General features: G+C 41.9%; 1 protein-coding gene and 1 pseudogene across 2 annotated transcripts in view; one reads left to right on the top strand and one right to left on the bottom strand.

Moving 5' to 3' along the window:
- The window catches only part of LOC310800032 (ectonucleoside triphosphate diphosphohydrolase 3-like), a 146,044-nt pseudogene that overhangs the window by 55,343 nt on the left and 65,757 nt on the right, over window positions 1-24,944 (top strand). The window lies entirely within an intron of this gene.
- On the bottom strand, window positions 450-23,371 carry LOC310799953 (uncharacterized protein; the record flags this gene model as incomplete). Its single annotated transcript, XM_083662558.1, has 10 exons — window positions 450-1,220; window positions 1,473-1,531; window positions 1,729-1,899; window positions 6,142-6,315; window positions 11,209-11,382; window positions 13,078-14,875; window positions 14,973-15,208; window positions 16,318-16,437; window positions 16,798-16,917; window positions 23,241-23,371. The coding sequence occupies 10 exons, from the start codon at window positions 23,369-23,371 to the stop codon at window positions 685-687; spliced, it is 3,519 nt and encodes a 1,172-aa protein (XP_083518684.1). The 3' UTR covers window positions 450-684.

The raw sequence follows: 24,944 nt of genomic DNA on the forward strand, positions 1-24,944 counted from the left end.
GACAGAAGACAGTTTATAATAATTCTGTGATGTAAAGTTCTACATTGTTGCTGTTATGATGTCATCAGAGACACATTTAGCTGCTAAGTGCTTCACATGAGTACTTAGTGCTTAGTAGATACTGTACATGAAGGCCAATCAGAGGCTCAGTCACATCTTCAACCAATCACACACTGATGTCAATCAACAGTTACATGTTGCTTGATTTTCATCACTCAACTGATTTAACAACAGAGCAATAATACACTGCTTTATTTAAAGACAACAATAATGACATATTCAAGTCAACAAGTTCTGTTTCAAACTATACAGATCAAACATTCTTCATTTATGTTGATCATTTTCAGACTAAAATGTCTGTTCTTGTTGTATGTGATGTTAAAACTCTGTCCAGTTACTGTTCTCACACACACACACACACACACACACACACACACACACACACACACACACACACACACACACACACACACACAGACACACACACACACACACACAGACACACACACACACACAACACAGACACACACACACACACACACACACACACACACACACACACACACACACACACACACACACACACACAGATCATGTCTGTTCACAACCACATGAGCAATGAACTTGCATGCAAACACTATTGTGACTTTAGGTGTTTGTGTTTGGTCACAGTGTGTTTCTGTCTCACTCTATCTGACACAGAGACACTGAGGACCCTTCATACAGATGAAACCCAGGGTAAAGTGGTTCAGTGAATTTGGAGTGGAAAGTGTGGAGGTGAATCAGTTTGTCAGAGGAAACTGTGTAGAAGGACAGAGAGCCAGCAGGCCCGTCAAGATACATTGCGACTCTGTTAGAGCGAGAGGAGGAGGGGAGAGGTATGACTGTGGGTCTGTTATTGTGCAGGGCAGTGTAACTATGATCAGTGCAGTGCAGACTCCAGGACTTTTCATTCCTTCCAAGCCTGCTGTCAGGACCCGCTCCTCTCCTGCTGATTCCTCTGTAAGTCACTCCTATCTCAACCCCTCCTTTCCTCTCGACCTCCCAATAACAGCGACCAGTCAGACCATCTCTACACAGCAGCTGAGGCCAGGAGTCAAATCTCTCTGGGTGATCAGGATATGGCTGCTTCTCTCTCACCCTCGTCACCTTTCTGTTGTCTTCAGACAGGAGGAGGTATCTGTATGCTGTGTTTGGATCCAGTGTGAGATCACAGGCATCTGATGAGACAACAAGACTCGTTACAGCAGCAGCTTCTCATCTAATAAACCTGTTTGTTTGTTTGTTTGTTGATTTATTGACAGTTCATTTCTCAGCAGTTTGATGATGTCACATGATGTCAGCCATCTTCCTGACTCACAGGATGTGAATGAATGGACGTCACAGACTGTGCTGTAGATGCACTTTCCTTCTCACTAGTTGAATGTGTTGCTTTGTTTTTATGAATCAAACTAAATAAAATACACACTTACATTTACTCACAGCTTCAACTTTACGGCTTTTCAACCACTGCACTCCAGCATGTTCCACACTGGAGGAATAAACAGGGAAGAAGTCAGACCAACAGATTATCTTTAATGATGGAAACATGGACATTTAAGAACCTTCAATATGAAGGATTTCCACTCATATCCTCCATTAAACATGAAACATATTCCTCATCTTCTCAGTGTGACAGAGACAATGTGTGTGACTCTCAGTCTTCTAGCAGATGTTGTCTCTTCATACCTGAGAGTCTCCAGTCTCCAGGTTGGATCCTTCAGTCCAGCAGAGAAGAGCTTCACTGAGGCTTCTGGATGATTGTAGCTCAGGTCCAGCTCTCTCAGATGGGAGGGGTTGGAGCTCAGAGCTGAGGCCAGAGAAGCACAGCCTTCCTCTGTGAGCGTACAGTAAGACAACCTGCACACACACACACACACACACACACACACACACACACACACACACACACACACACACACACACACACACACACACACACACACACACTTAAATGGGGTCTGCAGCCGACGGACTGTTTCTCTCTCTCCATCTACTTCTTTTTTCTGTCACTTGTTGCTTCTCTCTCTCCCTCTTTCTCTCCCTCCCTCTCTTTCTATATCTCCCTCTCTTTCTCTCTCCCCCTCTCTTTCTCTCTTTCCCTCTTTCTCCCCCTCTCTTTCTCTCCCTCCCTCTCTTTCTGTATCTCCCTCTCTTTCTCTCTTTCCCTCTTTCTCTCTCTCCTTTTCTTTCTCTCCATCCCTCTCTTTCTCTCCCTCCACCTCTTTCTGTCTCTCCCTCTCTTCTGTCCCTCCCTCTGTTTCTCTCCTTCTCCCTCTTTCTGTCTCTCCCTTTTTCTGTCCCTCCCTCTCTTTCTCTCCGTCCCCCTCTTTCTCGCTCTCTCCCTCTCTCCCCCCCTCTCGTTCTCTCTCTCTTTCTCTCTGTCCTCTCTCTCTCTCCCTCTCTCCCCCCCTCTCGTTCTCTCTCTCCCTCTCTCTTTCTCGCCCTCCCTCTCTTTCTCTCTGTCCTTCTCTTTCTCTCTCCCTCTCTCCCCCTCTCTTTCTCTCTCTCCCTTTCTTTCTCTCTCCCCCTCTCTTTCTCTCTCTCCCTTTTTCTCTCTCTCTCCCTCTCTTTCTCTCCCTCCATCTCTATCCCTCTCTTTCTCTCTCTCCACCTCTTTCTGTCTCTCCCTCTCTTTCTGTCCCTCCCTCTCTTTCTCTGTGGGGGAGGAGAGGCTGAGGGGGGCAGTCTGCACTGTGGAGGAGGAGGAGCTGAGGGGGGCAGTCTGCACTGTGGGGGAGGAGGGGCTGAGGGGGGCAGTCTGCACTGTGGGGGAGGAGGAGCTGAGGGGGGCAGTCTGCACTGTGGAGGAGGAGGGTTTGAGGGGGGCAGTCTGTACTGTGGAGGAGGAGGGTTTGAGGGGGGCAGTCTGCACTGTGGAGGAGGAGGGGCTGAGGGGGGCAGTCTGCACTGTGGAGAAGGAGGAGCTGAGGGGGGAAGTCTGCACTGTGGGGGGGGGGGGGGGGGCTGAGGGGGGCAGTCTGCACTGGGGGGGAGGAGGAGCTGATGGGGGCAGTCTGCAATGTGGAGGAGGAGGGGCTGAGGGTGGCAGTCTGCACTGTGGAGGAGGAGGAGCTGAATGGGGCAGTCTGCACTGTGGAGGATTAGGAGCGGAGGGGGGCAGTCTGTACTGTGGAGGAGGAGGGGCTGAGGGGGGCAGTCTGCACTGTGGAGGAGGAGGAGCTGAGGGGGGCAGTCTGTACTGTGGAGGAGGAGGAGCTGAGGGGGGCAGTCTGCACTGTGGAGGAGGAGGGGCTGAGGGGGGCAGTCTGCACTGTGGAGGAGCAGGGGCTGAGGGGGCAGTCTGTACTGTGGAGGAGGAGGGGCTGAGGGGGGCAGTCTGCACTGGGGGAGGAGGGGCTGAGGGAGGCAGTCTGCACTGTGGGGGAGGAGGGGCTGAGGGGGGCAGTCTGCACTGGGGGGAGGAGGGGCTGAGGGAGGCAGTCTGCACTGGGGGGAGGAGGGGCTGAGGAGGGCAGTCTGTACTGTGGAGGAGGAGGGGCTGAGGGGGGCAGTCTGCACTGTGGAGGAGGAGGGGCTGAGGGGGGCAGTCTGCACTGTCGAGGAGGAGGGGCTGAGGGGGGCAGTCTGCACTGTGGAGGAGGAGGAGCTGAGGGGGGCAGTCTGCACTGTGGAGGAGGAGGGGCTAAGGGGGGCAGTCTGCACTGTGGAGGAGGAGGGGCTAAGGGGGGCTGTCTGCACTGTGCAGGAGGAGGGGCTAAGGGGGGCAGTCTGCACTGTGGAGGAGGCGCTGCTTTTTGTACCCATGAAGTGGATACTGACCGCTATCTTGCATTACAGTATAACTGTATATATCAACCTGCCATGTTATCATCCTGTGTGTTTCTTATGTGTCTGCATTACTGTGTTTGCCGTCTGGGCACTCATGTAACTGACTGACTCCCAGCAATTGACTGCACTATTACTGTTTATGTCGTTTGCATACTTGTATTTTGTAGACATAAATAAATATTTCAAATGTGCGTGTGTGTGTGTGTGTGTGTGTGTGTGTGTGTGTGTGTGTGTGTGTGTGTGTGTGTGTGTGTGTGTGTGTGTGTGTGGCGAGGCATTGAGTTTGTTTGATAAGTTGACTGTTCCTTAAAGCTGAGGCTCTCAAATGTTTTTCAGTCAAGGAGCCCTTACAAGATAGAAAATGTACTGGGGACCCCCTCATTCTGATTTGTGATTTTGGGCTAAGCTTAATTGTTTCCACGGTAACGTGATTTACTTTTAAATTGGTAGGTTTGTTAGATTAACATAAAGAAAAGAAGTCGCACACTCAAAATCTCCTCTGCTGTGTTTTAATGGTTACACCAACATGTTTCGCCGAAACATGTTGGTGTAACCATTAAAACACAGCAGAGGAGATTTTGAGTGTGCGACTTCTTTTCTTTATGTTACTTTGACTTTACATTAGTCTGCACCTCTTCAAACTTTTTGGGTGTGCTCCACTCTATATATTTTAGGTTTGTTAGATTAGAATGTAATCCATGAACCATTTTAGATTTAAAGCATACAATATTTTCATTGAACGATGAAGCTTTTACAAACAAACAAATATTTTTATTTTCCTGAAAACTTTTCGCGGACCCCCTGGCAAAGTGCCACGGACCCCTGGGGGTCCCCGGACCCCCATTTGAGAAACACTGCTGTTGCAGGATACCTTTTGCTCTATAGCTTTGAGGCTTTCTGGGCTCGATGGAGAGAGAAGAAGAGGGAGTTTGACTAGCTGGTAAGGCTCATATGAGACACTTGTGCCTGCAGTACACTGCTTTGTCCGCAGCAGAGGTGAGAAGGCTGTTAAGTGGGCTGGAGCATGCGCGTAGCCACGGGTGCGCTAGGGTGTGCAAATGCCACCCAGACAGGCCACTGGCGCACCCAAAAAAATGGGGTAAAAAAAGTGTTTTGTTTTGTCTGCAAAACACATGTCAACGCTGTCATGCACTGTGTCCAACTGTCCGCTGCCCTATGTGCCCCGGAGCATCATGGGAAACTAGTTAAGCTGTCGTCCACGTAAAGTAAACAAATGCACGCACAGCAGCAGCAGCAGCAGCAGCAGCGCCAAATCAGGAAGACATGAAACAAAGCTCGCTTTTAAGCTTTTTCGGCAAAGGCAAGAAACGACGAGGAAGAAGATGACTCGTCGTCACCCCCCGCCTCAACAAGTGCGGATTGTAAGTGCACCCGTTCCCGCACCTGTATTGGTGGTGTACAGTGGAGAACAGACAGACGATGATGAAGAAGATGATGCAGCCGAAACAATGACGTTAACAGCGGGGAACGCAGACAACAACACACCGGAGGTTTGTGGCCAGAGGACACTGACGCTACAGATCTCTCTGCAGTAGACGAACATGCCAACCAAATTTGCGTTCTTTCCCGACTAGAACACTCATTGGAAAAAGTAGGTGAGACTTTTTTGAGATACTAAACAAAGTGGTTTTACATGTTGCCAAAAAATACAATTTAATTGACTGCTTCTACCTGCTAATAATGAGTGCGAAAGGAGCAAACAACACACAAATATTCCTCTAAATCTGGTTTGAAAAGACCCCAATTTTTTTTGGTCCGCCCCCTGGCACACCCTGGCTTTCTGTGGCACACCCAATGAGCCGAGTCTGGCTACGCTACTGGGCTGGAGAGTAGCATTATGAAATGGAGGAGGAGCTGGTGGGTCAGGATAGACCGGGGCTGCAGCACAACCTGGCTGAGCTGCACAGGGAATTGGGTGGGTTCCTGCAGGAGCGAGCAAAGGGGGTGCTTGTGAGGGCTAGGTTCTCCATGCTCAGGGAGATGGAGGCTCCTAGCTCCTTCTGTTTTGGGCTGGAGAGGAGACAGGGCGATGACAGTCACATGTTTTCACTGCGGTTAGCCGATGGGCTCGTCCTTTACAAGTCCTTTACTTTAGGTTTCAACAACAGAGGCAGTAAAGAGAGGAGATGATGCAATATTCTACCACAGGATAGAAACTAGATGTGATAAATGTTGGTATCTCAGCTGCTTTCAAAACTCACATCAGCAGGAAAATACAGAGCTCAGGTCTTTTCACTGATATTAATGTGCATGTAAAGCCACATTTAAATGGTGGTCAGTAATACTGACCTGAGAGTTTCCAGTCTACAGTGTGGACTCTCCAGTCCAGCAGAGAGAAGCTTCATTCCAGAGTCCTCTAAGTCATTGTTACTCAGGTCCAGCTCTCTCAGACTGGAGGACTGGGAGCTGAGAACTGAGGCCAGAGCTTCACAGCTTCTCTCTGACAGCTTACAGCCACTCAGCCTTAATGGATATGAAGAGATAAGGAAATATGATTTTATCATTTCAGTCACACAGCTCACACAAACAGATTATTAATGAATGCAAATATAGATACAGAGTTCAGTATGGCAACTAGGCTCTGATGATGTCACTCCCTGTAGCACTGGTTCAAATCCTAGTTGCTCTATTCTGAAGCAGCTGGAGATGTGACAGTGAACTATAGCTGATCTGGTTTGTGTTTTCATTTCAGTTCTGGACTCAATGCGTGACAGAATGTGATAAATCCTTTACTTTAGGTTTCAACAACAGAGGCAGTAAAGAGAGGAGATGATGCAATATTCTACCACAGGATAGAAACTAGATGTGATAAATGTTGGTATCTCAGCTGCTTTCAAAACTCACATCAGCAGGAAAATACAGAGGTCAGGTATTTTCACTAGGCCTGCATGATAGGAGGAAAATCTGCGATGTGCGATAACATTGTTCAATATAGCGATGACGATACGACTTGCGATAAATAAACAAATATATTAGCTATACAGTTCCTATGTCTTTCTGCTTTAATAATGCTTTAATAATGCTAACATAGACGACAAACATAGCCTATGCCCACTGAATAAAGAAATGAAATACACACTGACTCTAGCTGAAACTACACACAGCGTGTTTGGGCTTTGGCAGAGGGGCGGAGCGCACTGTTGCAAGGGAAAGGTGTACGCTGGATTTACAACACAAGACAAAATGATCAGATGCTGAGTGGGAATGCATGACGCATGTAAATAAAACCACTTTTGTTTCAGGCAGTCTTTGCGATGTGTTTATTGCGCATGTTCATATTGCGATGACGATGAAAACACGATTAATTGTGCAGCCCTAATCTTCACTGATATTAATGTGCATGTAAAGCCACATTTAAATGGTGGTCTGTTGAACAGTATCAGTAATACTGACCTGAGAGTTTCCAGTCTACAGTGTGGACTCTCCAGTCCAGCAGAGAGAAGCTTCATTCCAGAGTCCTCTACGTCATTCTCACTCAGGTCCAGCTCTCTCAGACTGGAGGACTGAGAGCTGAGAACTGAGGCCAGAGCTTCACAGCTTCTCTCTGACAGCTCACAGCCACTCAGCCTTAATGGATATGAAAAGATAAGGAAATATTATTATTTGATAATTTCAGTCACACAACTTATGTAAACAGATTATTAATGAATGCAAATATAGAGAGGTGCATCAATCTAAATAAGATATCAAAGCATGAGGTTTGAGACAGGAATAGAGAGAGATGCAGCAATCTAAATAAGATATCAAAGCATGAGGTTTGAGACAGGAATAGAGAGAGGTGCAGCAATCTAAATAAGATATCAAAGCATGAGGTTTGAGACAGGAATAGAGAGAGGTGCAGCAATCTAAATAAGATATCAAAGCATGAGGTTTGAGACAGGAATAGAGAGAGGTGCAGCAATCTAAATAAGATATCAAAGCATGAGGTTTGAGACAGGAATAGAGAGAGGTGCATCAATCTAAATAAGATATCAAAGCATGAGGTTTGAGACAGGAATAGAGAGAGGTGCAGCAATCTAAATAAGATATCAAAGCATGAGGTCTGAGACAGTAATAGAGAGAGGTGCAACAATCTAAATAAGATATCAAAGTATGAGGTTTGAGACAGGAATAGAGAGAGGTGCAGCAATCTAAATAAGATATCAAAGCATGAGGTTTGAGACAGTAATAGAGAGAGGTGCATCAATCTAAATAAGATATCAAAGCATGAGGTTTGAGACAGTAATAGAGAGAGGTGCAGCAATCTAAATAAGATATCAAAGCATGAGGTTTGAGACAGGAATAGAGAGAGGTGCAGCAATCTAAATAAGATATCAAAGCATGAGGTTTGAGACAGGAATAGAGAGAGGTGCAGCAATCTAAATAAGATATCAAAGCATGAGGTTTGAGACAGGAATAGAGAGAGGTGCAACAATCTAAATAAGATATCAAAGCATGAGGTTTGAGACAGGAATAGAGAGAGGTGCATCAATCTAAATAAGATATCAAGGCATGAGGTTTGAGACAGGAATAGAGAGAGGTGCAACAATCTAAATAAGATATCAAAGCATGAGGTTTGAGACAGGAATAGAGAGAGGTGCATCAATCTAAATAAGATATCAAGGCATGAGGTTTGAGACAGGAATAGAGAGAGGTGCATCAATCTAAATAAGATATCAAGGCATGAGGTTTGAGACAGGAATAGAGAGAGGTGCAACAATCTAAATAAGATATCAAAGCATGAGGTTTGAGACAGTAATAGAGAGAGGTGCATCAATCTAAATAAGATATCAAAGCATGAGGTCTGAGACAGGAATAGAGAGAGATGCAGCAATCTAAATAAGATATCAAAGCATGAGGTTTGAGACAGGAATAGAGAGAGGTGCAGAAATCTAAATAAGATATCAAAGCATGAGGTCTGAGACAGGAATAGAGAGAGATGCAGCAATCTAAATAAGATATCAAAGCATGAGGTTTGAGACAGGAATAGAGAGAGGTGCAGAAATCTAAATAAGATATCAAAGCATGAGGTTTGAGACAGTAATAGAGAGAGGTGCAGCAATCTAAATAAGATATCAAAGCATGAGGTTTGAGACAGGAATAGAGAGAGGTGCATCAATCTAAATAAGATATCAAAGCATGAGGTTTGAGACAGGAATAGAGAGAGGTGCAGCAATCTAAATAAGATATCAAAGCATGAGGTTTGAAACAGGAATAGAGAGAGGTGCAGCAATCTAAATAAGATATCAAAGCATGAGGTTTGAAACAGGAATAGAGAGAAATGCAGCAATCTAAATAAGATATCAAAGCATGAGGTTTGAAACAGGAATATAGAGAGGTGCAGCAATCTAAATAAGATATCAAAGCATGAGGTTTGAGACAGGAATAGAGAGAGGTGCAGCAATCTAAATAAGATATCAAAGCATGAGGTTTGAAACAGGAATAGAGAGAAATGCAGCAATCTAGTTTCAAGATTCAAGATTTTTATTGTCACTCCGTGGTACAAGTATCACATGTGAAATTCTTGTGCTGTGGACTCCGTTTAAATAAGATATCAAAGCATGAGGTTTGAGGTTAATTGCTGTTTATAGATGAATCAGCATGTTTGTAAGCAAACAGATTAGCTATATTTCCGGGTGCAACTGCCATTCATTTTAAACAGCAGTTCATGGTGAAACCACGCCCTCTTTGAACTCTAACTACTCCTTCATACTTTAAGCTCAACACTCACACTTAACGAGTCACCACTTTTAGGACTCTATCACCTTAACTCATTCACCGCCAAAGACGTCTTTGACGTGTTATCAGAAATAGCCATCCACGCCAAAGACGTGTTTGACGTGTTTTTGTTTTTATTAGTGCAGCGCCTAGTTCAAACACTTCCCCAGCCTGTGACATAGTATCAGGTCCCTAGCATCTAAGACAACACGTGAACAAACACATACCGCAGCTGTTGTTTTGAAATTGAGCAGGAGGAAAATCAGAAAACGGATAAACCCTTCCTTGTGCAGACAGGAGAAACGCCATTGAAACGCCCCTCGGCGCGCTGCACGAGCTGGTCGCCTTCCTCTGTGCCAGCCGGGAGAAAACGGGAGAAAGTAATCCAGAGAGATGTGTTTGATCATCGGAGGAATGAGGAAATGATCGATCAGAGGGCGGTGAGGACGTGTTGAATAGCCGAGGGGAAAACGGGAACGATCAAATAGCAGGGAGGATAGGACAGGGAGACATGGACGAGGACGGGTGGACCAGAACAAAACAAAATAAACACACGAACAGCTAACAAGGCAGAAGCGGCAGTCACAGCAGCCCGCTGTCCGTTCTCAAGAGCTATTCAGTTGGTTCATGAAATCGCTGGGCTGCGTGCCCTCCAGTGTTGCTCCTGGCCAATCCCGGCGCCACAGGGCGTGGTTATTGCTTATCCTATGTGGGGTTAGAAATCACGCATCGTGTGTGTGTGTGTGTGTGTGTGTGTGTGTGTGTGTGTGTGTGTCTGTCTGTCTGTCTGTCTGTCTGTCTGTCTGTCTGTCTGTCTGTCGGTGTGTCTGTCTGTCTGTCTGTCTGTCTGTCTGTCTGTCTGTCTGCACACTCATTCACACTGAGTAAACTATATTGTTGAATGTAAAAAAAAAGCACTTCATGTGTATATATATATATATATATATATATTTTTTTTTTCATTTGTGTCATAACGAATAATATTTACATGTCTGATGTCAATACAGTTCAAAATAAAAGAATTGAGAGCGAGTTCTGCCTGAGATTGTGTGATTTAGAAACATGCCAATATCTGCAATTTATCTTGTCAGAGAGACCTTTTTGGTGAAAACAGGGTGTATATAAATGGCTATAAGTAGAGTACAGAACATGCTAAAAGCTCACTTTTTTTTTCCTGGTGAACCCAGAGACGTACATCTTCATTTTGAGCTATTGCAAATCACTTTGGTGCTAATAGATAATTTACTGTGGGTCTTGAAAGATGACCAACAATTATGAAAATCTTTGGCCTGTGCTAAATATTGGCAGTCCTAAACTGGCCATGAATGAGTTAATTCAGCTTCAATTTATCTTTTGTACTGTTAGGTTTATACTTTTTCAACCTTTATAATGGGACCCTATGGAGCTAGTCTTGCGTGTACTTTTTACAAAATTCACACATTAAAACTGTGACATTTCACACAACATACAGAACTACATATGTATAGAAAATGCACACTACATACATATATTATAAATCAGACTCTTTAGCTACTACTGCTCTCTGTAAAACTTGCAGTCAACCTTTACAGAGTCAGGAATTGTGACCTGAGAGGCACTGTATTGAAAGCAGAGAAATGTGTCAAATCAACTGAGAAAAACTGTCAATTAAAATCTTACCTGAGAGTCTCCAGTCGACAGTGTGGACTCTCCATTCCAGCAGACAGAAGCTTCACACCTGAATCTGGCAGCTGGTTCTTACTCAGGTCCAGCTCTCTCAGATGGGAGGGGTTGGACTTCAGAGCTGATGCCAGGACTTCACAGTGAGTCTCTGAGAGTCCACAGTCAGAAAGTCTGTGATCACAGATTTAATGTAAGATTAGTTCTATGAAAGCAGAGCTGAGACTAAGCCCACATCAAAACGGACACAGCATACTACTACTTCTAATACAAATAATAACAATAATAGTAATAATAATTAGAGAAAAAGTGACAATAAATTGTATTGTAGAATTAGAAATTTTTCAAAAAGTGCTGAATGTATAATATCACAAAGCAAAGCATAGCAAAATGCAATTACAAGCAATTCTGTCAAAAGTATATATATATATGTATGTATGTATTAGGGGTTCGGTGCGTGCAGCTACATGAAGAATATGTCTTGCTTGTCATCTCACGCAATGTAAGTTGCTTGTTTACAAGTTAACAGCTTTGTCAGTGCTACGTAACGTTACATTACCTCGTTTGGTTGAATTTGGACAGAATTCGCAAAATAGCTTATCGCCTGAGTCATAAAAGTCATAAAATAAAATTAACTTTATTTTTTCTACCTGCAGGTGATGCCTTGTATAGGGAGAGTGAGATGAGGCACTATATCTCCCTGGCACGGATCCCCCCCCCCCCCCCTAGATATATAAAAAGAGTTGAGGTATTGCACTAGATGCATAAGCTGTTCTGTGGTTTCATTGTGACGATTCTGGAGCCTGTCCTAGGTAAATAAATGTGTCTGACCATGTCCTTTTGAAATTCTTCCACATATATTTTTTTTTTAATTTCTATTTTCTAATCTATGTAATTGTGACACTTGATATTGCTATATTTAACTTGATGTACTTGTCTTTTAAAACATGTATGAACTGCATTCTCTTGCTGTCACATGGTCTGCAAATCATGCTGTCACATGATCTGTAATGTTACTCACCTGTTGATAATTGATAATTGATGGTACAGCCTTTTTAAACCCACCCCTGTGTCATTCATTTGTAAAGCGAACCTGATGAAGCAACAGCGAAACGCGTTGTTCGCCATATCTATGCAACTTAAATAAAAGAAGTCTATTCTGACAACCTGGTGTGCGCTGGATTTCCTTACTACTGCTATATATATATATATATATATATATATATATATATATATATATATATATATATATACAACAATCATTACAGCTAAACAAACTGTGTTCACCAACTAACATGATAGCTATAAACAAACATTTTAGAATTGGAATCTTTGAAATGAAGACGCAAATTACACATTACTTGTTACTCTTCTTAAAAGTAACACATCGCTTTACTTATTATTCCAGTGAAAAGTGATTGCCCTACTGATTTTTAAGGTTTTGAATCTACAGCATTAAATTCAGACTTTCCGTGATGTATTTCCCAACTTTGTTGGCTCGTTTATGTGCGCTCTCCTGTAATTCCAATATTTCCAACATGACTTGAAGACGACGAGAATCTTTCAGAGCCATTGCACCAATACAGAGGTTAAAGAGACTAAACAATGAAACACAAGTAATGACCAACCTGGTAACTGTAATGTGATTACTGACACGTAACAGTAATGACTTACTTTATTTACTCTGTTACAGGAAAATTAATAGCACATTAGTTTGTGTGTTACGCCCAACACTGTGTTACCACTGCTCTGTAGAACAGCAGTTTTATAGTGTTTGTTTGAGGAACTATATATCTTTATAGTTCATATGGCATCAGGTGTGAAGGTAACTAAACTGTAGATAATGTTAGAATTCAGATCAGGACTAACCGAGCCTCTCTGCAGTTCCTCACAGCTGGGATCAGTCTGCTTCGTCCCTCGTTTGATGTGTTGTAGGCCTTCAGGTCCAACACATCCAGAACCTCCTCTGACATCTGCAGCATGTACGCCAGAGCTGAGCAGTGGGTCTTAGAGAGTTTCTTCTTTGACTTGTTCTCTGACTTCAGGAAGTCTTGGATCTGCTGATGTATTGAGTGGTCATTCATCTCCATCAAACAGTGGAAGATGTTGATGCTTCTGTCTGGAGACGTATTGGAGGGGTCCATCTTCTTCAGGTTGCTGATGGCTTTCTGGATGCTGTCTGGACTTCTCTCTGTGTGACCTAGTAGGCCTCCTAAGAGACTCTGGCTGGACTCGAGTGAGAGGCCATGAAGGAAGCGGACAAAGAGGTCCAGGTGGCCATTTGTACTCTTCAGGGCTTTGAGCATGGATTCCTTCAGGAAGACATCCAAGGATAAATCACTTCTACCCCAGAATTCTCCCAGGAATGTGCTCAGTACATTCTTATCCCTGTTTGTGTAACAGTGGAACATGTAGACTGCAGCGAGAAACTCCTGGATGCTCAGATGAACAAAGCAGTAGACCGTCTTCTGGAAGAGCACACACTCTCGTTTGAAGATCTCTGTGCACACTCCTGAGAACACCAAAGCCTCTCTGACATCAAGACCACACTCCTCCAGGTCTTCTTGGTAGAACAGGAGGTTGCCCGTCTCCAGATTTTCAAACGCCAGCTTCCCCAGCTTCAGAAGAACTTCCCTGTCAGTCTCCATGAGCTGCTGTTGACTCATCTCATGGCTCTCATCATACTTCTGCTTCTTCCTCTCTGTCTGAACCAGCAGGAAGTGTGAGTACATCTCAGTCAGGGTCTTGGGCAGCTCTCCTCTCTGGTCTGTAGTCAACATGTGCTCCAGAACTGTACCAGTGATCCAACAGAAGACTGGGATGTGGCACATGATGTGGATGGTCCTGGATGCCTTGATGTGTGAGATGATTCTGCTGGACAGCTCCTCATCAGTGGATCTCTTCCTGAAGTACTCCTCCTTCTGGAGGTCAGTGAAGCCTCGTACTTCTGTCACCCTGTCTACACATGTAGGAGGGATCTGATTGGCTGCTGCAGGTCTGGAAGTTATCCAGAGGAGAGCCAAGGGAAGCAGATTCCCCTTGATGAGGTTTGTCAACAGCACATCTACTGATGATACCTGTGTGACATCAGACACAACCTCATTGTTGTGGAAATCCAATGGAAGTCTGCTTTCATCCAGGCCATCAAAGATGAACACAACTTTACAGACAGAGAGCTGCTCTGCTGTGACCCTCTGTAAGGTTGGATGGAAAACATGGAGCAGCATGAGAAGACTGTACCGGTCATCTCTGATCAAGTTCAGCTCCCGGAACGAAAGCAGAATCACAAGAATGACGTCTTGATTTTCCAAGCCCTCTGCCCAGTCCAGAGTGAACTTCTTCACTGAGAAGGTTTTTCCAATTCCAGCAACACCATTCGTAAGAACTACTCTGATGTGTGTCTCTTGATCAGGTAAGGGGTTACAGATGTCGTGGCACTTGATCGGAGTGTCATGGAGAGCCTCCATCTTGGATGCTGTCTCCAGCTGCCACACCTCATGTTGGGTATTAACCTCTTCACTCTGTCCCACTGTGATGTAGAGTGCAGTGTAGATCCTATTGAGGGGAGTTCCAATTCCTGCTTCAGCTGTTCCTTCTGTCACAAAGTCACATCTCATTATCAGACTGATCTTATGAACGTCTAAAACCTCCTGCAAAACGCCGTCCGCTGGAAGAGAAGAAAGAGTAAACAAGTGTTTAACAGATATGCTGTTGTTTCCTGGTTTTAGAAATGGTGACAACAGTAGACAGAACCCCAGTCTTACATTGTGCAATGCTGGTTTGACTGGGTGTCTGCAGTCCAGATCTTGTTCTGGACCTTTTTCCACACTGGGGACAGGCGGAGTCTCCTGATGGACCGGACTGGGCCCAGTATGAGGTGATGCACTGTCTGCAGAACCTGTGTCCACAGCTGGTAGAGACTGGATCCCTCAGGACCCAATGACACAATGCACAGCAGGACAGCTGCTGCTTCACAACACCTAGACTCCTCTTCCTCATTCTGTGGGGATAAAGGCAATTTATTATCCCTGATCAGATGAAGATCTAACAAACAAACAAAACTGAACAAAAGTTTGAACAATTTTTGGTTCAAATTGTAAAACTATTCAAATATTTTGCCCAGACTATCTTTATAGATGCTCAGACAGCATCGTGCGGCCATCACTTGTAAAGTTTATTTTCACATGTATCTGTCATAGTTGTAGTTTAATCAGTGGAGTCAACATTGCATACCCATCATGGATAAATGGCACTGTGTTGATCATGGATGAATGCAACATTGTAACAGTTTTTCTGGTTTGTTTCATATGTAATTATCATTAATGAATGTTCAGCTCAATACAAACAACACACAGTCCTATTACATCAACACTGTAACAACACATTTGTTACAGAACACAGACAGTGTCTGGCAGTCATTAGTAAATAAATAAGTACCATTCTTGATAACCTCTGACTACAGATAGTGTTAGCAGGGCACAGAGATTGATCACAGCAGTTAGGGTAGATACGAGTTCCATTACATTACATCTACAGTATCAACCACTGTCTGTGTTTACATGTCAAACACAAACAGTGTCAAACACAAACACCATATGAATGAAAATGGGCTTTTCAACAATGATGGGAGGTTTTGGTGTTTAAACCATTTCTTGTGGGCGTGTCTTATGCGGGGGCGGGACTAAGGGTCAACAACGTCAGTCTGATATCAGATTTGTGAATGACGTCAGTATCGGCACGCCATTGGATCAGTCCCATCTCTAAGTCAAGGTCAAAGTCAAGGTTACTTTATGTGTACCCATAGGTAGATTTGGTTGCAGGGAGAGTCACTCAATTTTAAAAAGGCTCAGACAATAGACAGTAGACAGAGATGAAAGTGCCAAGTGCCATAGTTCCAAACATCATCATATTATTTTTTAATATTTAAAAAAATATGTAAGAAAACACTGGGGCAGAGATTTGCTTCATGAACACAGTCCTCTCATAGTGTGATGCAACAGTGAAGGAAACTATCCTAAATGACACAACAGAACATTTTCCCTTCATCAAGCTTACTCACTTTACTCGCTTATTTTATCAGGTAGGCTCCCAGTATAACAGTCCTCTTACCTTGTGTCTGAAGGTCCAGGTTCATTACTGAAGAGTGGAGGATGATCTTTAGACCGGTCAGTCTTCATAGACAGACAGCTGGGTACTGGAGACTCTGCTCTCTGCCTGTGGTACTGACCTCTGTAAATCAAAAGAAAAGGCCGAAAACATGTTTTCAGAGGTGATCAAACACAACGACTCTGGTTTTTGGGATAATTGATGTGAAGTTTTAATTCTATAATTAGTTTGTGTGCACACATTATGAATTAGGAGGAACGAAAAACTAAATATTTAGGGAATAAAATGTCTTCTGTGTGCATGAATCGAGCCAAACTGACGGCAGGTCTGACCTACATCCAGGAAGTGAAATATACTGTATATCTTGTCCTCCATAAAATGTGTTTTTCTTCCCTATGGTCACTCCTTGTCTCTGTAGTTTTCAGTGCAATCGTGTAGGTTATCAAATAACATTTCTTCATTACAGTATAACAGTCCTCTTACCTTGTGTCTGAAGGTCCAGGTTCATTACTGAAGTATGGAGGTTTGTCTTTAGACCAGTCACTCTTCATAGACAGACAGCTGGATACTGGAGACTCTGCTCTCTGCCTGTGGTCCTGACCTCTGGGAACACAAATGTTTGATACATATCATATCATAGACATTATACATGTCTTATTGTGTAGAACTCTGGGGATCAACCTTTAAAACAACTCTAAATTCAATAGTTGTTCTACAAAAACGAGCCATACGTATCATTAATAAAAAGGATTACTATGCTCACACAAATCCACTGTTTCTAAATTCCCATGTTATGAAATTTAACGACTTGTTCTATTATAAGATAATGCAAATAATGTTTAAAGCAAAATCAAAGTCACTCCCATTCTCTGTGCAAAAGTTATTTTCAATACGGGACAGCAAGTACGATCTAAGAGGTGTGTGCAAGTTTAATGTGCAAAAAGCTAAAAAAGAGATTAAAAGGAGATGTGTTTCCATTGTTGGGGTGAAAGTTTGGAATGATGCACATATAAATTTGAAGATGTGTAATTCGCTTTTGGTTTTCAAAAAAATGGTTTCTGAAGCTATTTTTGAAGGTTATAAGTGTGAATAAATTTTCTGATGCTGTTTAAAAAAAAAGATATATATATATATATTTTCTGTGTTGTAAACATTGACTGTTGCAAATTTACTTTTCTGTTTTTTATTTTATGTTGGAGGAAAGCTTAATTGAGTAGAAATTAGGTCAGGCTTAATATAAGCATTTTGCTTCTGCCTGAGCCTGTTCAGTCTCTGGTTGATTTGATTTTGTTTATACTGTGATTTTGTTATTTATGATGACTGAATAAAATTACATTACATTACATTACATTAGTTCTAGTGACTTTAAATTCATGTTTTGTTCTCATATTCTACTATTGTCTTCATTTGTTGATTTCTATTTTATTTGTTTCGATTATTTCGATTATTTCTTATGTTTCGATTATTATCATAGATTATGCATGTACATGTACTTTGCACGCCCACTGGCAAAAAGGGGGTTTGGCAAATCACAAAAAGGCACCTACATTTCAAATGGATTCACGTAACATCACAAAACTCTGTAGAAAGGTTGGTGGAGGTATGCATTCTACAGAGTGCCCTCTAGTGTTTATATGTTTTCCTTTGTTTTTATACTGTATGTATTTATAATTTCATATTGTACATACTTTTCATTCATGTTTCTTGGCCTGGTTATGTTCTAGTGGTAGAACAGGTCAGTCTGTCATCTGTTGCAGACATTTCTACACATTTTACCAAGCTGGTTTTCATCATCTGTATGTGTTGATCCAAAGTCACATTCACATGAGTGATGACTTGTTTGACTCAGGAGAGGCTTTCCGGTTGATTGACCGTGTCATTTAAGTCCCCTCCCCTTTCCTAATTGACTGTTTCTCGTTATATCTATTGATCCCAAAGTTTATAACTATGATGACCTCAGTATGTAGGATTTGACTGATAAATGTATCTTAACACTGTGTGGAAAAAATGTGAGAGCTAATAATGATGTGATGAGACCAAGGAGGCATTGTTTTAAAGGATGGGTTTTCCGTGGGGAATATGAATATATATTAAATCTCACGCCCCTAAGGTTTTCGAATCCGTTGAAATTTTTGAAATTGGAGGTTTACTCACAGAGATATCAACCGAAATCCACTCTGTGTGTGTGGGGGGGTGGTGGGGGGGAGGTGCGGGTGCGGGGACTCGAAATACTACATTTCCCACAATGCACTGGGCTCGCGTGGCCTTCGTTTTTATGCCCACCCCTCAGGCATTTGGCTGATATCAAACTCCAGTAGGTGGCGGTAATGCACATATATGTTTGCCAACCGCCATAAAACTCAAAGAAGAAGAAGAAGAAGGCTTCGACAATAAAATATACAAAGAACAAGAAATAAATCGAAAATAAAATTGCCTCCAAATTGCACCAAATGTAAACGGTAGTATATATGTCGGGAGATGTCTTCATAAAAAAATTTTCATGCATTTTAAGGCATTTTCGTAGGAGTTACGCGCATCTGATGTTGTAACTATTTTCTGTAAAAACGGGTACATTGCTCAGCGTTGATTTCGTTACTTCAACCCACCTACTACTAGATGTAAAATTTGACGAGCTTTCCAATGCCGCCAGTCCCGTGTCGATTAGTGCGTCCGTTCCCGAGATAATGGTCTCTTTGCAAGGAACTATGGGAAGCTAATATTAGCTACAGCAGGCTAGGCGGTTGAAAAGATGGCTGCCTTTTTGTTTTTGTCAAGGCCTCTGAAGGGGCGTGGAGGACCTCTAGAGGCGGGACCATGGCCAACAACAGTTGTAGTTCATAGGTGCACGACTTCCGCAAGGCGGGGATTGTCGCTCTGACGTGTTTGGCGTCAGAGCGACATGGAAATAATGTGATAGATGCTTGATAGGCATGGCAGTGAATATCCAATTTCAAAAATTTCAACGGATTCGAAAACCTTAGGGGCGTGAGATTTAATATATATTCATATTCCCCACGGAAAACCCATCCTTTAAGTAACCAATAAGCTGTTTTAGGCTTTGATATTTGGTTTCATAGAGACAAACAGTTTCCAGCTTATCACACATTAAATGCTTGTTGTGTTTGCAATTGTCAGTTGTGTTATATTTAATTCCACCCACTGTAGCTTATATTTTATTTAGTTTTATATATCTTGAAATTATTTGTTGCTCAATTGATCCAAATCTACAGAGATAATTTAAACTTATCTCATTTTATTGTTATCTTATTCTTATTCTTAGTGAATGAAATAATAGCCTTTTTTTCTACTCAAATATCAATGAGCTTGTATTTTTCTCTTTCCAGTATTCCATCATATTTTTACTACTAACTTGATTTCATGAATACAATCTCATTGAACCATATTCCATCAGGTAGGCTTATGGGATAACAGTTCTCTTACCTTGTGTCTGAAGGTCCAGGTTCATTACTGAAGAGTGGAGGATCATCTTTAGACCAGTCAGTCTTCATAGACAGACAGCTGGGTACTGGAGACTCTGCTCTCTGCCTGTGGTACTGACCTCTGTAAATCAAAAGAAAAGGCAACATGTTTTCAGAGCTGATCAAACACAACGACTCTGCTTTTTGGGATAATTGATGTGAAGTTTTAATTGTATAATTAGTTTGTGTGCACACATTATGAATTTGGAGGAATGAAAAACAAAAAATTTAGGGAATAAAATGTCTTCTGTGTGCATGAATCGAGCGAAACTGATGGCAGGTCTGACCTACATCCAGGAAGTGAAATATACTGTATATCTTGTCCTCCATAAAACGTGTTTTTTCTCCCTATGGTCACTCCTTGTCTCTGTAGTTTTCAGTGCAATCATGTAGGTTATCAAATAACATTTCTTCATTACAGTATAACAGTCCTCTTACCTTGTGTCTGAAGGTCCAGGTTCATTACTGAACCATGGAGGATTGTCTTTAGACCAGTCACTCTTCATAGACAGACAGCTGGGTACTGGAGACTCTGCTCTCTGCCTGTGGTACTGACCTCTGGAAACACAAATGTTTGATACATAAATTATCATTAGTTCTAGTGACTTTAAATTCATATTTTGTTCTCATATTCTACTATTGTCTTCATTTGTTGATTTCTATTTTATTTGTTTAGATTATTTCGATTATTTATTATGTTTAGATTATTATCATAGATTATGCATGTACATGTACTTTGCACGCCCACTGCCAAAAAGGGGGTGTGGCCAATCACAAAAAGGCACCTACATTTCAAATGGATTCACGTAACATCACAAAACTCTGTAGAAAGGTTGGTGGAGGTATGCATTCTACAGAGTGCCCTCTAGTGTTTATATGTTTTCCTTTGTTTTTATACTGTATGTATTTATAATTTCATATTGTACGTACTTTTCATTCATGTTTCTTGGCCTGGTTATGTTCTAGTGGTAGAACAGGTCAGTCTGTCATCTGTTGCAGACATTTCTACACATTTTACCAAGCTGGTTTTCATCATCTGTATGTGTTGATCCAAACTCACATTCACATGAGTGATGACTTGTTTGACTCAGGAGAGGCTTTCCGGTTGATTGGCCGTCGTTTAAGTCCCCCTCCGTTCCTAATTGACTGTTTCTCGTTATATCTATTGATCCCAAAGTTTATAACTATGATGACCTCAGTATGTAGGATTTCACTCATAAATGTATCTTAACACTGTGTGGAAAAAATGTGAGAGCTAATAATGATGTGATGAGACCAAGGAGGCATTGTTTTAAGTAACCAATAAGCTGTTTTAGGCTTTGATATTTGGTTTCATAGAGACAAACAGTTTCCAGCTTATCACACATTAAATGCTTGTTGTGTTTGCAATTGTCAGTTGTGTTATATTTAATTCCACCCACTGTAGCTTATATTTTATTTAGTTTTATATATCTTGAAATTATTTGTTGCTCAATTGATCCAAATTTACAGAGATAATTTAAACTTATCTCATTTTATTGTTATCTTATTCTTATTCTTAGTGAATGAAATAATAGCCTTTTTTTCTACTCAAATATCAATGAGCTTGTATTTTTCTCTTTCCAGTATTCCATCATATTTTTACTACTAACTTGATTTCATGAATACAATCTCATTGAACCATATTCCATCAGGTAGGTTTATGGGATAACAGTTCTCTTACCTTGTGTCTGAAGGTCCAGGTTCATTACTGAAGAGTGGAGGATCATCTTTAGACCGGTCAGTCTTCATAGACAGACAGCTGGGTACTGGAGACTCTGCTCTCTGCCTGTGGTACTGACCTCTGTAAATCAAAAGAAAAGGCAACATGTTTTCAGAGGTGATCAAACACAACGACTCTGCTTTTTGGGATAATTGATGTGAAGTTTTAATTGTATAATTAGTTTGTGTGCACACATTATGAATTTGGAGGAATGAAAAACAAAAAATTTAGGGAATAAAATGTCTTCTGCGTGCATGAATCGAGCGAAACTGATGGCAGGTCTGACCTACATCCAGGAAGTGAAATATACTGTATATCTTGTCCTCCATAAAACATGTTTTTTCTCCCTATGGTCACTCCTTGTCTCTGTAGTTTTCAGTGCAATCGTGTAGGTTATCAAATAACATTTCCTCATTACAGTATAACAGTCCTCTTACCTTGTGTCTGAAGGTCCAGGTTCATTACTGAACCATGGAGGATTGTCTTTAGACCAGTCACTCTTCATAGACAGACAGCTGGGTACTGGAGACTCTGCTCTCTGCCTGTGGTACTGACCTCTGGAAACACAAATGTTTGATACATAAATTATCATTAGTTCTAGTGACTTTAAATTCATATTTTGTTCTCATATTCTACTATTGTCTTCATTTGTTGATTTCTATTTTATTTGTTTAGATTATTTAGATTATTTATTATGTTTAGATTATTATCATAGATTATGCATGTACATGTACTTTGCACGCCCACTGGCAAAAAGGGGGTGTGGCCAATCACAAAAAGGCACCTACATTTCAAATGGATTCACGTAACATCACAAAACTCTGTAGAAAGGTTGGCGGAGGTATGCATTCTACAGAGTGCCCTCTAGTGTTTATATGTTTTCCTTTGTTTTTATACTGTATGTATTTATAATTTCATATTGTACATACTTTTCATTCATGTTTCTTGGCCTTGTTATGTTCTAGTGGTAGAACAGGTCAGTCTGTCATCTGTTGCAGACATTTCTACACATTTTACCAAGCTGGTTTTCATCATCTGTATGTGTTGATCCAAACTCACATTCACATGAGTGATGACTTGTTTGACTCAGGAGAGGCTTTCCGGTTGATTGACCGTGTCATTTAAGTCCCCCCCCCCCTTTCCTAATTGACTGTTTCTCGTTATATCTATTGATCCCAAAGTTTATAACTATGATGACCTCAGTATGTAGGATTTCACTCATAAATGTATCTTAACACTGTGTGGAAAAAATGTGAGAGCTAATAATGATGTGATGAGACCAAGGAGGCATTGTTTTAAGTAACCAATAAGCTGTTTTAGGCTTTGATATTTGGTTTCATAGAGACAAACAGTTTCCAGCTTATCACACATTAAATGATTGTTGTGTTTGCAATTGTCAGTTGTGTTATATTTAATTCCACCCACTGTAGCTTATATTGTATTTAGTTTTATATATCTTGAAATTATTTGTTGCTCAATTGATCCAAATCTACAGAGATAATTTAAACTTATCTCATTTTATTGTTATCTTATTCTTATTCTTAGTGAATGAAATAATAGCCTTTTTTTCTACTCAAATATCAATGAGCTTGTATTTTTCTCTTTCCAGTATTCCATCATATCTTTACTACTAACTTGATTTCATGAATACAATCTCATTGAACCATATTCCATCAGGTAGGCTTATGGGATAACAGTTCTCTTACCTTGTGTCTGAAGATCCAGGTTCATTACTGAAGTGTGGAGGATGACCTTTAGACTGGTCAGTCTTCATAGACAGACAGCTGGGTACTGGAGACTCTGCTCTGCCATCTTCTTCCTCCTCCTCCTTCCACATGTTCTGGACTTTGTGATCTTGTATCTGTGAAAGGTGCTATACAAATAAGCTTGAGTTATTTTCTCACTTGTACACTTCAGTCAGTCTCAGAGGTAAACCAGTTATACTGGGGGGGGGGGGGGGTAAACGGTTATATTTAGGCAATTAAAACAACTTGGTTCAGGTTAGGGAAATGGTTTGCTCATGTGTGTGTTTTTTTATGCGACTCACGGTTTAGAAACGCTGGGAATCGAACTCCGGCAAACGTCTGGCCACCAACCCCCACCGCACCGCTCTTACTGTCCACCGTGCTATTTCAATGCGACACACACACACAGACACACACACACACACACACACACACACACACACACACACACACACACACACACACACACACACACACACACACACACACACACACACACACACACACACACACACACACACACAATTTTATTCTAGCTTCATTCATTATTGGGGTTTTTTATCAACACTTGTCTTGAATGAGAATTGCATTTTCAAGCAGATCCTCAGCTGGCTGTAGTGTGTCGGGTGGATACTGTCAGTCAGGTGGTGAAATCTGTAGAACAGGTGCATCAGCGCCCCTCTGTGGTCACCCACGGTAGTCACAGTTTTCAGTGAAACTGCTGGTTTATGAGAACTCCGCCCACCCTCAGTCAGACAGGCGGATGACACAACACATGCGGATGTAGGCAAGTCGACGCATGTACAGTAGTAGGCCCTCTGTAGGCCTAATATAATATGAAGCAGATTAGTTTCCCACCCCGCTCTGAAGTCCTGATCTGCCTGCAGAAAGTCAACCAGCCGTTTCTCTCTTTATGAGGAGTCATGTGACTGAAAGACGCTCATCTCGCAGAGTCTCAGACACACAGATGGAATAAAACTGGGTTAATTTAAAATAACGGTTTAATAAACTACGTCATGTTGGCCCACCGCCCACATCAACTTCTCTCGTTGTTTTACTGACGTCATTATCTCACTGTTACATCTCTTCTATGAGCGTTGAGAGAGAGGAAAATAGGCAGGTGAACGCAGGAGAAGACCGAGGGTTTTACAATAAACAACAGGGACGTAAAGTCAGTGGAAAAAGGTGACAGATATCAGCCCGGGCAGAGACACACAAAAAAACACTCAAATCATGAACAAGTGCGAGAAGGTGACTTTTACCTGACCTAAATGTACCTAAAGGTGACTTTTACCTCACCTAAATGTTACCTAAAGGTGACTTTTACCTCACCTAAATGTACCTAAAGGTGACTTTTACCTGACCTAAATGTACCTAAAGGTGACTTTTACCTCACCTAAATGTACCTAAAGGTGACTTTTACCTCACCTAAATGTACCTAAAGGTGACTTTTACCTCACCTAAATGTACCTAAAGGTGACTTTTACCTCACCTAAATGTTACCTAAAGGTGACTTTTACCTCACCTAAATGTACCTAAAGGTGACTTTTACCTGACCTAAATGTACCTAAAGGTGACTTTTACCTGACCTAAATGTACCTAAAGGTGACTAGTTTCATTCCTGAATAAAAGAATGATAGGAATAATAATGTAATAACACTCACC

The sequence above is a fragment of the Poromitra crassiceps genome, assembly GCF_964638095.1.
Source record: "Poromitra crassiceps genome assembly, chromosome: 29".
Classification (NCBI taxonomy): Eukaryota; Metazoa; Chordata; class Actinopteri; order Beryciformes; family Melamphaidae; genus Poromitra; species Poromitra crassiceps.